At 43.7% G+C, this 16,038-nt stretch overlaps 2 protein-coding genes across 2 annotated transcripts; one reads left to right on the top strand and one right to left on the bottom strand.

Annotated features, from left to right (window-relative positions):
• The first annotated feature begins 613 nt into the window (after positions 1-613).
• Positions 614-13,921, top strand: LOC135706964 (retinoid-inducible serine carboxypeptidase-like). The gene is made up of 4 exons (XM_065228654.1): positions 614-815; positions 12,468-12,697; positions 12,759-13,323; positions 13,389-13,921. The coding sequence occupies exons 1-4, from the start codon at positions 755-757 to the stop codon at positions 13,871-13,873; spliced, it is 1,341 nt and encodes a 446-aa protein (XP_065084726.1). The 5' UTR covers positions 614-754; the 3' UTR covers positions 13,874-13,921.
• A 38-nt stretch (positions 13,922-13,959) lies between these two features.
• On the bottom strand, positions 13,960-14,412 carry LOC135706963 (uncharacterized). The gene has a single exon (XM_065228653.1). It carries the CDS (start codon positions 14,352-14,354, stop codon positions 13,986-13,988), a length of 369 nt encoding a protein of 122 aa, XP_065084725.1. The 5' UTR covers positions 14,355-14,412; the 3' UTR covers positions 13,960-13,985.
• Between the last annotated feature and the right edge of the window lie 1,626 nt (positions 14,413-16,038).

Genomic DNA, 16,038 nt, shown 5'->3' with positions numbered 1-16,038 from the left:
GAACTAAATACTAGCATTCAAAATGACACACACAAATTAGCAATTTAATGATCACATTACTGTTACAGCTATGATCGCCGGTGCAATAAGCATCCAAAAACGGCAGCTTTCAAAGCTTATCTCACAATGGAGTGGAACGGTTCAATTGGTTGGATACACTAAGCTTCAAAACCCGGGACTACCGACGAGAGTATCCCGCTTCTTGAGTGCCAGCAGAAATGTGATAAGTAGTTTGTAGCAAGTAGGCTCAAACCTACACACAATTGGATTCCATATGACTGATAACGGGAGTCGAATTACCCACCACCATCATCAGTACCATCCATCCTCCGAGAGTCGCGCTCACACGAAGAACTTATTACAATTTTTCGACAAACGGTACGCCACCCGTTTTTCCTCATAAAACAATTAAATGGGTGTATAGAAAACAAGCCCAATAAGAGGACGGACGGACGGAGCCGTAGCAGATAGGCCTGTAAGCCACCTGATGATTTTTGATGAATAGCGCTACCGAAAAGCTTCGCTGCATGTATTCACTTCACTACGAGGGATTGATTGGGTATAAAAACAATTATCACACCTCCCGGGAACTCCAGTCACCTGCCGGCTTCGGTGAACGGTATCGAATATCTCCGAGTTGGGTCGTTTGACAGACCTGCAGCAGACAGTAACAGGACTTTTCAAGTGCTCTTCACGTAGATAGTAGCGGTTTAAGTGTTTGGAATTCTCTATAGTTAGTGATAAAGTGTGGACAATGTGGTCGCTGAAGAACGGAGTGGTCGTTCTGTTTCTGGTGCTCGGAACCTGCTGGGGAGGTGATTAAGTGACTATTATGTTTGGATGTTCTATTTGTAATTTAACGGGGTGTATCGCCTAACTAGCATTGAAGTGTTAATTGCAGGGTGACGAACTTGAATTTTTTTTCTTAGCCAAATTGCAACGAGTGAAAGTTCTTGATGGTACTGTAAAAAAAAACAACCAAATATTTTCTTCCGGTTTGTTTCTTTTAAATCTGGTTGAGGATCTTAATGAATTATGAAAAGGATTTTTAAACATAAGATCACATCATTCGAGCAGTTGAAAATGATGTTTCTTACCACTCGAACTTTGCCGTGGATCAATATTTTGATAATAGGATTAATTCCAATTAGATCCAATTCCAGATATAAAAAATTATTTTTTAAATTAAAATATTGCAAGTAGGTACGTACTAGAGAGGCTCTAGCATAAGAGAGGAGCTGACTGGCTGGTATTGCGCCAAACGAACTGTCAAAGCCAGAGCCAATCGACCAGCAGCTATCTTGATATCACTGGCAGTGTTGCTAAAACTTACCTAGGCATAGGTTGCCAAGGCACTTTGTTTTGAATCCGCTCCTCTCTTATACTATAGACCCTCTCTAGTACGTTCCTATTTTTTAACTCACTCATGTATCCTGAGTACCCAAAATGGAACCAACTTGAAAGATTTTGGGTCGAATACCTAGGGGAAATGTTGGCTTCGGAAATACCTTAAGGGGGTAGTCCACTCTGGAAATTTCAAAAATCTTTTTTTTGGCTTAAAAAATACTTTGGAATGTCTACTTTGACATAGACTTGACCGCAAGTCCGCAAGTGACATTGTTCCAAAGTTATAGGCCGATTAGTGGACTCGTGTCCAGACGCTCCAAGCGCGCTCAGGTGAGCGCTCGGAGTACCCGCCCGTTACCGGCGAAACGGCGTGTCTTAGTAGTTCCAACTTTAAACGCAATTATCTCTAAACGATGTTTTCAAAACTCTCCTCTAGTTGCGGTACGTTGGAAGCGTTAGGTTCCAATAGTTGTATATTGAGTCTCCATGCACAACTATAGGAACCTAACGCTTCTAGTGTACCCTAACTACAGCACAGCGAACAAAAAATAATCAATTACAGTCAAATTTCGCTGGTTGGGCTATGTTTAGGTGCGCTACGTTTTAGTTGGGCTACGTTTTGGTTTGGCTTAGTTGGGCTGTAGACCACCTGAATCGAAGTCAAGCGTGATTTTTGACAGTGCTATTTCTTTTTCGAGGGGCTCATGTATGAACAATTTGGATAGTTGCTTGTGATGATTGTGATGATAATAAACAATCGGTGTATCCCTCAACCAATTTTCAGCTTGACAGCTCAGCCCAACTAACGAAAGTTTTTCACTTAGTGGACTACAGGTTTAGCCCAACGAGCGAAAGTTGACTGTAGTTGTTAATTGAGTAATTAAAAAATGGGAAATCTCTGATTTCGGTGTGATTGTTTTGAGAAAAAAAGCGTGAAAATTTCAAATCTACCGAGGGGGCAGCATAACCACAAAAACACCTTGAATACGGGGGTATTCATTGGATGAAAGGGACCGTAAAAGAGGACACTTATATAGAAAGTGTTTTCTTCTGACTGTTTTATCTTAGTATTCTTTTTGGTGTGATCGAACGGTAGTTGCAGCAATCCAAATTGTCACCCTTTTTTGTAGATTGGACATACGACACCTTCCATTCACTCCTCCGGTATTAGCTCTTCCTCCCAAATATTGGCCCAGTGCAGCGTTCTACCAACCGGTGAACACTCGTGTTTATTTCAGTTACCGTGGGGACGTAATTTGTGATTAGCTCCGGTCCCTTTCAAATTGTATCACTATTTATGTATGGTCCTTATATTTGAACTGACGTTTCACATTCATCTAGTGATGGCCGATTTTCATGCGAATAATTGATTAATCGATTAACGAACTATGTGTAATCGGTTATGTCATGCCGATATAAGCATTAACATCTTCAGAGGATCATCACCGATCGTTTCAAACATGTGCTGCACTTTCATTGGTGGAGAAAAGGCAGCACAGCGAACAAAAAATAATTGATTAGTTGTTAATCGAGTAACTAAAAAATGGGACATCTCTTATTTTTATGTGATTGTTTTGATTAAAATGAGCGCAAAATTTCTTCTCTACCGAGGGGGCAGCAAAATCACAAAATTACCTTGAATACAGGGGATATTCATTGGATGAAAGGGACCGTGAAAAAGGACACTAAAATAGAAAGTTTTTCTTCCGACAGTTTCATCTTAGTATTCATCTTTGGTTCTACCAGTGCTTCACCACCGTATTTTAATAGCTCACTTGGTAGTTGATCTTGCTTGACCAGTTGCTTTGTTGTTCTTCAGCCGACCGATATCCTCCTCAACTTCTTGCAGATCAGGGGCCGGTAACCGTCTTCTACGCGTTTTCTGCTGCATCACCGTTGAGGTGCTCGTCATAGTACCAACCGGTGGAAACTAACGATTTTAAATCGGCTCACTACTTGACTATAGGCTATTGGTCCGAAGTAAATCGATTACTTACTTACTTATCCTGGTCCGACATCCCCCAGGATTGCACCTGCATCACAATGTTGCGCCAATACACTCGGTCCGTGGCTGCTTGTCTCCAATTTCTTGACCGTTCCACACTTCCAAGATCCTGCTCCACTTGGTCTAACCACCTTGCTCGTTGTGCTCCTCTTCGTCTTGTACCGGCCGGATTCGAGGCAAACACCATTTTTGCGGGATTGTTGTCCGGCATGCTTAAAACGTGTCTCGCCAATCGTACCCGTCCAGCTTTCGCAACTTTCTGGATGCAGAGTTCGCCATAGAGTTGCTCCAGATCGTGGTTCATCCTTCGCCTCCATACACCGTTCTCACATATCCCGCCAAAGATGGTCCTAAGCGCTCGTCGTTCGAAAACACCCAGTGCTTGCAGGTCCTCCTCGAGCATCGTCCACGTCTCGTACCCGGTCTTATCAGCGTCTTGTACATGGTACATTTAGTACTGAAGTGAAGTTTACCCGACCTCAGGGTCTTGTGGGGTCCGTAGTAAGCACGACTTCCGGCAATAATATGCCGATGAATTTCTCTGCTGCAGTTGTTATCCGACGTCACCAATGATCCGAGGTACACAAATTCATCCACCACCTCGAACTCATCCCCGTCGATTGTCACGCTTCTGCCTATGCGAGCCCTATCCCGCTCGGTTCCTCCAGCTAACAGATGCTTTGCCTTCGACGTATTCACCTTTAATCCAACCTTCTCTGCTTCACGTTTCAGCCTGGTGTACTGCTCCGCCACGGCCTGAAACGTTCTTCCGACAATGTCCACGTCGTCAGCGACGCAGATGAACTGGCTGGACTTATTGAGACCATCGCCTTGTCGAAGTCCTTCGCGAGTTTCAAATATCTTCATATCTTCACGCAGCACCATCGTAGCCCTGACCAGTCTGGTCAGCTTCCCGGGAAAACTGTTCTCGTCCATAATCTTCCATAGCTCTTCACGGTCAATAGTATCATAGGCGGCCTTGAAATCGATGAATACGTGGTGCGTAGGGACTTGATATTCACGACACTTTTGGAGGATCTGCTGCAACGTAAAGATTTGGTCCGTTGTCGATCACCCGTCCACAAAACCGGTTTGATAACTCCCACAAATCTGCTTTCTAGCGGCGTTAAACGGCGAAAGATGATCTGGGAAAGCACTTTGTACACACTTAGATTTTTTTGCCGAGATGGGCACCACCGAGCAGCTCGGCATTTTATTTTGCTGGAAATTCAGCAAAAAATATGTTTGTTAGCTGAGATCTCGGCAAATTTCTCGTTTGTTAGCTGAATCTCGGCAAGTTTTTCACTGAGATCCAGTAAAATAAAATGCCGAGCTGCTCGGTGGTGCCCATCTCGGCAAAAAAATCTAAGTGTGTAGGCCGCGTTAAGAATAGTGATCGCTCGATAGTTCTCACATTCTAGTTTGTCGCCTTTTTTATATACTGGGCATATTACTCCCTCTTTCCACTCTTCCGGTAGCTATTCTGTATCCCAGATCTTGACTATCAGTCGGTGCAGACAAGTGGCCTACTTATCCGGGCCCATTTTGATAAGTTCCGCTCCGATACCATCTTTCCCAGCTGCTTTGTTGTTCTTAAGCTGTCGGATAGCGTCCTTAACTTCACCTATCGTGGGAGCTGGCATGTCCCCCTCATCCGCTGTACCGACGAAACCATTCCTCCTGCCGCCTTGGTCCTCCACCTCTGCGCCGTTCAGATGTTTATCGTAGTGATGATTCCACCTCACGTTCGTCCGTTAAGATATCCCCTTCCTTATCCCGACACATTTCACCTCGCGGCACAAAGCCTTGGCGGGATGCGTTGAGTTTCTTGTAAAACTTGCGTGTTGCTTGAGAACGATACAGCTGCTCCATTTCTTCGCACTCCAGCTCTTCCAGACGGCGGAAAAGATGGGTTTACTGTCTTTGCTTCTGTTTATATCGCTCCACATTATGACGGGTTCCTTGCTGTAGCATCGCCGCCCGCGCTGCGTTCTTCTCGTCCAAAACCGTCTGACACTCTTCGTCGAACCAATCGTTCTGTCGATTCCGCTCCACGAACCCAACGGCGCCTTCAGCAGCGCTGTTAATGGCTGCTTTCACGTTGCTCCCGCAGTCCTCAAGAGGGGCTTCGGTGAGCTCTCCCTCATCCGGCAACGCTGCGTCGAGTACCAACGATCCTTTCCAGCAAACCTACGATGTCGAACTTGCGGACCCTCAATAAATCGGAAAGAATGCGGGTACTTTCCAAGAAATTGAGAGACTTACAGTTCCATGTTCCGAGTTTCCAATCGTTAAGGCCCAAATGCAATGTGGGCGGAAGCGGAACGGAAACGGAAAGTTTGACAGTTGGCACAAATGACAAGAAGCCTAACCGATGTCGATTTGGTTCTAAGGCTCTGTTCCATTTGGCGAATTTTCACTTAAACTTGACAGATGGAAAATTTCCAAATAAACCTGCTATTCCAGCAGACAGACAAGGAATCAATTTTTGACACACACACTTCGGAGACGAGCCAGCCAACGGCTAAAAGTCTCCTTAATAAAGATAGCTGCACCTCCAAGGTGAACAGACGCTCGAAGACTGCACTCTCCGGAGAGAGAAGTCCCCCCCCCTTCCCTGTCAGCATACGATCAAGGTCCCATCGGGGTTGGTTACCCGATCTTCCCTATGGTTACTCGTACCCCAGCCGGCACCGCGCGGTGGTAGGGATACTGGACAAGAGGTTAATGACCGCTAGTGGGGTCTATTTTATACCTGCAGATACGCGAAGTATCAATGGTACGCATTGTCCAGCCGTTTACCAGTTAAGCAAATCGATTAACACTCCGAATACGATGCCTCCGAAAAACGTGTAACGGCAAGTTTGCAATGGCACAACTTAGCCATTTCTTAATGAATTTCAAAATTTTTGGTACCTTCAGAATTCCTTGGGTTTGTAGATTATTTTTATTGTAAAAAAATTGAAAATAGAGTCTATTTTTTTAAAAAGCGAAAAGAGTTGTTACACGTTTTTTTGAAAGGTGTGTTTGTACAGTTTTGCAAGAGGCGCAAGATCTGTAATTTAGATTAATGGGCACAAATGTTCACAATTAACCAGAATACAGTCATGGTTCCTATATATGGATCCTGGAGACAACGGAATGGTCCTTGAAAAATCCGGAACATCCGTAAAAGTGGTCAATCCATGAAACTGATCCTAGAGCTCTGTGATTTTTTTTAAAAACATTAGGATGATAGAAAGAATTTGGGGTAATGACATAAACATGAACCTGGATGTTCATGGGACCGTCGACCGGAAGATCCGGAACATCCGTAAAAGTGGACATTCCATGAAACTGATCCTAGAGCTCCTCGTTTTTTTAACATTAGGATCTGTGATATAAGAATGAATTTTGGTCATGGACCCAGATGGATATCGGACCGTCCAGCGGAAGATCCGGAACATCCGTAAAAGTAGTAAATCCACGATCCTGATCCTAGAGCTCCGCGTTTTTTTTATATAAACTATAGCAACTGTGATGATAGAAAGAATTTGGGGTTGTGACATAAACATGAACCTGGATGTCCATGGGACCATTCTCCGGAAAATCCGGAACATCCGTAAAAGTAATCAATCCATGAAACTGATCCTAGAGCTCCAAGGTTTTTGAAAAACACTAAGAACTGAGATGATAGAATGAATTTGGGGTCGTGAAATAATCATGGACCTTGATGGCCATCGGACCGTCCTCCGGAAGATCCGAAAAATTCGTAAAAGTGGTCAATGTATGGAACTGATCCTAGAGCTCCACGGTTTTTTTTAAAGACTTGGAATAGTCATATCTAAATTCATTTTCGGTCGTGACATAAACATGGATCCGTCCTCCGGAAGATCTAGAACATATTTAAAAATGGTCAATCCTCGAAACTGATCCTAGAGTACTACTTTTTTTTCGAAAGCATGTGAAACTGCGGGGTCATGACATAAACATGGACCCAAATGGCCATGGGGCCACTCTCTGGTAAGCCCAGAACATCCGTAAAAGAAGTCAATCAATGAAACTGATCCTAAAGCTCCACAGTTTTTTTTTTTCAAAAACATTAGGAACTGTGATATAAGAATGAATTTGTGGTCGTGACATAAACATGTATCTAGTGGGACCGTCGTCCGGAAGATCAACAACTTCCGTAAAATGGTCACTCCATAAGGTGAGAGGTGTAAGCAGTACTATGACGAGCAACTCAACGGTGATGCAGTAGAAAACGAAGGTGGCACGGCAACAGATCTTGGAGCACGCTCAGAAGACGGCAGGCTACCGGCCCCTGGTCTTCAAGAAGTTGAGGAGGAAATCGGTCAGCTTAAGAACAACAAAGCAACAGGTGCAGATCAACATCCAAGTGAGCTATTGAAATACGGTGGTGAAGCACTGGCTAGAGAGCTGCACTGGGTAATTGCCAAGATTTGGGAGGAGGAGATATTACCGAAGGAGTGGATGGAAGGTGTCGTATGCCCAATCTACAAAAATGACGACAATTTGGATTGCTGCAACTACCACGCGATTACAATGCTGAGCGCCGCCTACAAGGTACTCTCCCAAATTATATGCCACCGCCTGTCACCATTTGCAAGAATTTGTGGGGCAATAACAGGTAGGATTCATGGGTTCATATTCACGATTCGGCAGGTTCTGCAGAAATGCCGCGAATATAATACAACTTGCTTGCCGAAAATGATACCAGCAGAGAATTTCAAAGACGCATAATGTCAGGGAATCGGGCCTACTTCGGCCTCCGGAGGACGCTCCGGTGGAATAAAATTTTCCGCCACACGAAGTTGACTGTCTACAAGACGCTGATTTGACCGGTGGTCCTGTACAGTCACGAGACCGTGACTATGCTTGTGGAGTACAAAAGCGCCCTTGGTGTTTTTGAACGGAAGGTGTTGCGTACCATCCACGATGGAGTGCAGATGGATGACGGAACATGGAGGAGGCGAATGAACCACGAATTGCACCAGTTGTTGGGAGAACCATCCATCGTCCACATTGCAAAATTTGGGCGACTACGGTGGGCTGGGCACGTCGTAAGAATGCCGCACGACGACCCAGTGAAAATGTTTCTAAAAAGCGACCCAACAGGAACAAGAAGAAGAAGCGCGCAGCCGGCAAGGTGGATCGACCAAGTAGAAGCTGACCTGCGGACCCTTCGCAGACTACGAGGCTAACAAATTCTGGCCATGGATCGAGTAGAGTGGAGAAGACTTCTTCGGACAGCAGCGGACAACAAGGCCTTAGCCCGATTGCAAGCAAGCAAGCCATAAAATTGATCAAAGGACAAAAAACCGTGCAACTGTGATATTAGAATGAACTTGGGGTCTTAACGTAAACATAGACCCGAATGACCATGGGACAGTCCACCGGAAGATCCGTAAAAGTGGTCCATCCACGATACTGTTTCTAGAGCTCCGTTGTTTTGTTGAAAACACTTCGAACTGTGATATATGAAAGAATTTAGGGTCGAGACATCAACATGAACATGGATGGCCATTGGACCGTCCTCCAGAAGAATCATCCGTAAAAGTGGATCATTTATAAAACTGTGAAAAACCGTTGTTTTTTTTCGAAAACTCTTGGAACTGCGATTTAAGATAGAAGAGGGTCGTGACATAAACATGGATCCAGATGGCCATGGAAATCTCCTCCAAAAGATCAGGAACATCCGTAAATTTGTCATACTGTGAAACTGATCCTAGAGCTCTGCAGTTCATTTTTAAACACTGTGATATAAGCAACCACTGGACCACTTGTAAAGATTTTCCGTATCTTCCGGAGGACGGTCCCATGGCTATCTAGGAACATGTTTATGTCACGACCACAAATTCATTCTTATATCACAGTTCCTAATGTTTTTGAAAAATAAAAACTGCGGAGCTTTAGGATCAGTTTCATTGATTGACTTCTTTTACGGATATTCTGGACTTACCAGAGAGTGGCCCCATGGCCATTTGGGTCCATGTTTATGTCATGACCCCGCAGTTTCACATGCTTTCGAAAAAAAGTAGTACTCTAGGATCAGTTTCGAGGATTGACCATTTTTAAATGTGTTCTAGATCTTCCGGAGGACGGTCACATGGCCTTCTTGGTACATGTTTATGTCACGACCACAAACTAATTTATATATGACTGTTCCAAGTGTTTTCAAAAAAACCGTGGAGCTCTAGGATCAGTTCCATACATTGAACACTTTTACGAATTTTTCGGATCTTCCGGAGGACGGTCCGATGGCCATCAAGGTCCATGATTATTTCACGACCCCAAATTCATTCTATCATCTCAGTTCTTAATATTTTTCAAAAACCTTGGAGCTCTAGGATCAGTTTCATGGATTGATTACTGTTACGGATGTTCCGGATTTTCCGGAGGATGGTCCCATGGACATCCAGGTTCATGTTTATGTCGCAACCCCAAATTCTTTCTATCATCACAGTTGCTATAGTTTATAAAAAAAAAAAACGCGGAGCTCTAGGATCAGGATCGTAGATTTACTACTTTTACGGATGTTCCGGATCTTCCGCTGAATGGTTCGATGGCCATCTGGGTCCATGACCCAAATTCATTCTTATATCACAGATCCTAATGTTAAAAAAAACGCGGAGCTCTAGGATCAGTTTCATGGATTGACCACTTTTGCGGATGTTCCGGATCTTCTGGTCGACGGTCCCATGAACATCCAGGTTCATGTTTATGTCATTACCCCAAATTCTTTCTATCATCACAGTTTTTAATGTTTAAAAAAAAAACGCGGAGCTCTAGGATCAGGATCGTGGATTTACTACTTTTACGGATGTTCCGGATCTTCCGCTGGACGGTCCGATGGCTATCTGGGTCCATGACCAAAATTCATTCTTATATCACAGATCCTAATGTTAAAAAAACGCGGAGCTCTAGGATCAGTTTCATGGATTGTCCACTTTTACGGATGTTCCGGATCTTCCGGAGGACGGTCCCATGGCCATCCAGGTAAATGTTTATGTCACGACCCTAAATATTTTTTTATATCACAGTTCCTAATGTTTTCAAAAAAAAACCACAGAGCTCTAGGATCAGGTTCATGGATTGACCACTTTTACGGATGTTCCGGATTTTTCGAGGACCGTTCGGTTGTCTCCAGGATCCATATATAGGAACCATGACTGTATTCTGGCTAATTGTGAACATTTGTGCCCATTAATCTAAATTACAGATCTTGCGCCTCTTGCAAAATCGTACAAACACACCTTTCAAAAAAACGTGTAACAACTCTTTTCGCTTTTTAAAAAAGTAGACGACTCTATTTTTAATCTTTTTACAATAAAAATTATCTACAAACCCAAGGAATTCTAAAGGTACCAAAAATTTTGAATTTCATTAAGAAATGGCTAAGTTGTGCCATTGCAAACTTGCCGTTACACGTTTTTCGGAGGCTTCGTAGTCGGCGTAAAGTTTTTTACCCACCGTATTCGGAGTGTTAACGTACCCCATTCTAGTCGAAATCCAGTTTTGATTCGCTATGAAAACTTGACAGATAAAATGAGGGGTTCGTGGATTTTCCTATGTTTCGAGGGGTGCATCGATTAGCTTGGGACTGAAGATAGTACCAGAGCTGAGCCAAAAATTTGAGCACGTTTCTTCGGGACCTTTTGGTCTTAGAGTTACCTCTATGATAGTACTGCTTCCACCTCTCAATCACCTCACACTTATTCTTGAGAAGGGTACCGTCCTAGTCCTTGCACATATCGGTTTGCGGCACGTAGCCTTTGCGAGTTTTGTCAGAACCAGAGATCTGTATCGCTCCACATTCAATCTCGTGCGGTATGGCAGCATTCTAGCCCGTGCTGCATTCTTCTCCTTCCATTAACAGTTTGCATTCGCCGTCAAGCCAGTCATTTATTCAGTCCGGGATCGCAGTACCTAGTGCCGCTGCAGCAGTACTACCTATGGCGGAACGGATGTCCCTTCAGCAATCTTCAAGAGTAGCTGCGCCAAGCTGCTCTTCCGTGGGTAAGGCAACTTCGAGCTTCTGCGCGTAATCCTGGGCAACTCCGGCGAACCTCCGAGAGTTTTGAGAGCATGCATACTGCAACTAAGTAGTGGTCCGAATCTATGTTGGCACTGCGATACGTGCGGACGTTGATAATGTCGGAGAAGAGTTTTCTGTCGATTAGAACGTGATCGATTTGAGTTTCTAAGTTTGAGTTAGTCACTAAGATTTAAAGTGAGTTAGTCACTAAGATTTAAAGTGTGTTAGTCACTAAGATTTTAAGTTTATCTTAATTAACTTGTTTCGAACCATTAGAAATCCAAGGCTAAAGCACAGGAAGCTCACTTGGCCTTCCTTCCCCTATGGACCTTTGAAATATTCGATTTAACTTAAAAAATGCGGAAAGAGATTTGTTGAATATGACTTAGTCTGTTTGTTGAATATGACTCACTTGAAGATTTTTTCGTCCATTTCGGTGAAGATTTTTTCTTCTTCTAAATACACTTGACATCCCTGATTGCTCCACAACCTACTGGAGGGTAAGATCATCCTCTTCATTCAGCTCATTCATTAGCAAATATAATGAAATACCAGAGATAAACGCTATACAATTCTAGGGGCACTTTGCTCAAGCTTTATAGAACTAAGGATGACTATTTTTAAAATGGTTGTAATGTTATCTCAAGTACCGAGCAGTTCAAAATCCCGTGTAGACAATCACACTTAGTTATTGTCTGTTAAGATAAAACCCGTAACGCTTCGCTAGTCCACACTAGCGCACTTCGGTGTTGTGCTTTAGCGACAATATTAGAGTTGAATCGTCGCTGCAATCAGTTATCAGTACGCATCATGTCATATAATAGTACCAGAGGGATAGGTTATCTCAGTGCTGTCGAAAACGTCCCACTTTGTTCAATAATCTAAGCACATATATAATGCAAATGATAAGCAAAACAATGTGAATGTTTTTCATCACATCCAATTGATGAAACGAATGGTCATCATCCATACCTATTGATGCTGGCTGCTGATTGCGAAAAGTTGCTCCACAGCTAAGATAAGAAATGGAAAACCGCTCGAAACTTTCATAAATTTCCATTCTAACTTCTTCGATAGTACCCCGCGAAGGCTATGGCCCCGGAATGCAGGACTGGGGCTTCGTCGAGGTTCGCCCCGGAGCGCACATGTTCTATTGGCTGTACTACACCACGGCCGAGGTGGAACAGTTTACCGATCGCCCTCTGCTGATTTGGCTTCAGGGAGGCCCGGGAGCCTCCTCCATGTATGGCAACTTCGAAGAACTTGGCCCGTTGACCCTGGAGGGTGAGGAACGCAATCATACCTGGGTTGGTAGCAAAGTAACGTCGTTCCCCTCAAATGGCGCCTTTTCAAATGGTTCAATTCTAGGTCAAAAACTATAACGTCCTCTTCATTGACAACCCAGTCGGAACTGGGTTCAGCTACGTGGAGAATCTGTCGCTGCTGACGATTGACAATGCCCAGATAGCTGACGATTTGCTCACGTTTACCAAGGAGTTCTACAAACGGAATCCAGAGTTCATGACCACCACGCTGCACATCTACGCCGAAAGCTACGGAGGAAAGATGGCTCCGGAGTTCGCGTGGGTATTAAATAAAGCCATCAATAATGGAGAACTGGATATTCAGCTTGAATCGGTAGGAATTGTTGCCCCATGGGTGTCGCCAATCGATTCCGTCCTGTCATGGGGTGAATTCCTGCTCAACATGGGATTCGTGGATACGAAAGGTTACAGGGCGATTCAGGCTGCGGCCATCGAAACCGAACATATTTTGAACGAGGGCAAATACGAAGAAGCTACCTGGCAGTGGGGTAGCACCGAGGATGTTATCTTGCGGGAGACATTGGGAATCGATTTCTACAATGTGCTGTTTACTCAGGACTTCAGAGCCACGCAGTCTCGATTGGCGATGTTTGCCAAGGATATGAAACGTAAGTTATTGGTTGTACATATCTTGTAGCTTTAGAACTTACATAACTTTTCTAATCCATTCCAGAGGCTACCCTCGACAGTGCAGTTCGCCTGGCCTCCGAAGATCGCGACCAAATGTTGAAGGATCTTATGCGTGGACCAGTCGCCTCTACCCTGCAACTCCCGGAAGAATCCGTCTATAACGCCCAAGGTGGAGCCGTATTCCAGAGCATGGCTGGAGACTTCATGAAACCGGCTATGCATGTTGTAGAACTTCTACTCAACAGCACCAGTTTGGAGGTGATGGTCATCACCGGGCAGTTAGACTTGATTGTGGCCACCGCCGGAAACGTTGTTTGGTTGGAAAAGCTCCAATGGGAAGGACGCAACGGTTACTTGGCAGCACCTAGGAATGGAGTCGGTCCGCATGGAATTCTCGAAGGATATCAAAAGAGCTATGGTAAACTGCACATGTACTGGGCTCTACGTGCCGGACACATGGTACCCGCCGACAACCCCGTCCTAATGGATTACATTCTCAAGAAGCACGCTGGCTTTCCAGAGGATTGATCCTAATTTACCAAAAATAAATCAATGGGTGTTTCTCAATCAATATCATCGAAACCTGCCACCTTAATAATTAAACAATGTTTTATTCGAAAAACACAAACACCTACCGCCCCTAAACGATTCGCCTTAGTTGCGCCCCAATCTGATCCAGCGAAGCTTTATCGATCTCTTTCAGACCAAGCGTAATCACAATCTCGTCGTCCTTATTGATAAAATTCATCAAATACCTAATTGCCGCTTCCGCTTCGTCAGAAGCCGCTCCGAATGTGTGCTTTATCGAGTAGATCCGGCCAACTCCTCCTCCTCCTCCTCCACAGGGCTCGTTGCTTGCCTGGTTCCGTACCGTGTATACATTGGTCACCTTCTGTCGTTGGGTGATCAGCAGAAAGGACTTGTTCGCGAACCGGTGGTAGACGATGTCCGTTGGGTGATCACCGATTAGAATAGTTTCGATGTAGTCGAATGCTTTTTCCCCGGACATTTTTCTATGCTCACTCGCACAAACAACTGTAACCTACTTATTTAACGATTACGCGAGAAAAGTGCGATTCATTGATGAATGGGCGTAAAATCGAACGTGAGCTGCAGCAGAATTTTGCGCGAGTAATCGAATAAACAAACTCCGGTGGTTTGTTTACAACGGAGCTGTCAAAATACGATTATCCACTGAAAAAGATAAGGGTGCATCCGGGGTGCATCAGCAGAATCCGCCTACAGTCAGCACTGTGCTGCCATCTGCCGAGCAGTAGCGTTACGATGATACACACTTAAAATAATCGACGCGTTGTAGTTACGTGAAAAATCACGAAGGGTAGTTCTTTTTTCTTTGCTGTCAATTTTACGTGGCCCAAGTAAACTCTACATGATACTCGACATGATACCACTTATATGTGAACTGAAACTCCTTTCGAAACCGTCAGATTGTTTAGTGAACTTTACGTGAATTACACATACACAGATTCTATGGTCGTTTCACGTAAACCCTAAGTGATTTTCACGTCTGAAAAAATAAATCAGTGATTCACTCATAGTGCTACACAATAGGCGAATCCAAAAGAAACTAAGCGATCGTTTCATCCTCTGGCCGTTAATAGGGGAACCCTCAAAAGAGTGATGACGGTGGAAATTTTCACCGTGAAGCATAGGAGGAGGACAATATTTTCACCTTCCTGATTAATTTATCCACCGCAGGTGCTTGAAATCATCATCCACGTGGAACATTTTGTTTTCTGTATCGGGTTTGCAGTGATCCGGCTGGTGCTTCCATATATTTTTGATAAGAAAAATTAAGATTTATTAAATTGTCCCAGCGGTTATGATCTTCTGGATTTTTAATGTGTGGTTATTTCAGCTGTAAATCAGTTCAGATCTGTAGATAATCGAAAAATACGACCACTCCCGATGGAAATTTACAAGTTGTACAATAAAATGTACATTGTTTTGAGTTTTGAAAATCATCATTATGATGTAAACAAATGGATTGGATGACATTTCCTTTCAAAATCGGCTAGCGCACTCTACATTGATGGTGCATGAAAAGAGCCTATATGGCGCTAGTTTATTGTGCATGTTTACATGCCATAGGCCTTTTTAATAGAAACTAAACGATCGATTCAACCTCTGGTGGTGAATAGGAGAACGTCAAAAAGAGTGTTGTGAGCATAAATTTTTGCCTTGAGACATTGTCCAATCCAAGTTTCAATCGGCCACCGTGGCGCTGCAATCGCAGCGGTGATAAGTCCGAAATAATGTGTCAAACTGAATACATTTTTGAAATTTCAACCAAAAAACTATTATTTTGCATTTATTCTAGCGAGTTTCTGTGGGAGTCAAAACATGATCCGAGCAAAAAAGTAGCACTCGTAATAATGGTTTATAATTCTGAATTTTATCGTGCTTTGTTTCGAAAATATCTTCCAAATAAACAAACATCATCCAGATCACCCGATTCGTCCACCGACTAAATCTATTGCCACTTAAAAATTAATTTCAGTCGGGGTATTAATCAGCAGATTAAATCGTTTTTTGTCTGGTGCTACACCGAGCAATCGGCCTATTTAATAGTTTTTCGTCGATGGATTTAGTCGGCCAACTTTGTCTGCTGTTTAATCGGCAGATGATTTCAAACCTTAACATGTTTTCTGTAATTTAACTGTCTTGAAGTA

This window comes from Ochlerotatus camptorhynchus, unplaced genomic scaffold (assembly GCF_037179485.1).
Source record: "Ochlerotatus camptorhynchus isolate MF236.1 unplaced genomic scaffold, CSIRO-AGI_Acam_v1.1 ptg000299l, whole genome shotgun sequence".
Lineage (NCBI taxonomy): Eukaryota > Metazoa > Arthropoda > Insecta > Diptera > Culicidae > Ochlerotatus > Ochlerotatus camptorhynchus.
Note: the sequence above shows the minus strand (reverse complement) of the source record. Positions and strands in the feature narration are given on the sequence as shown.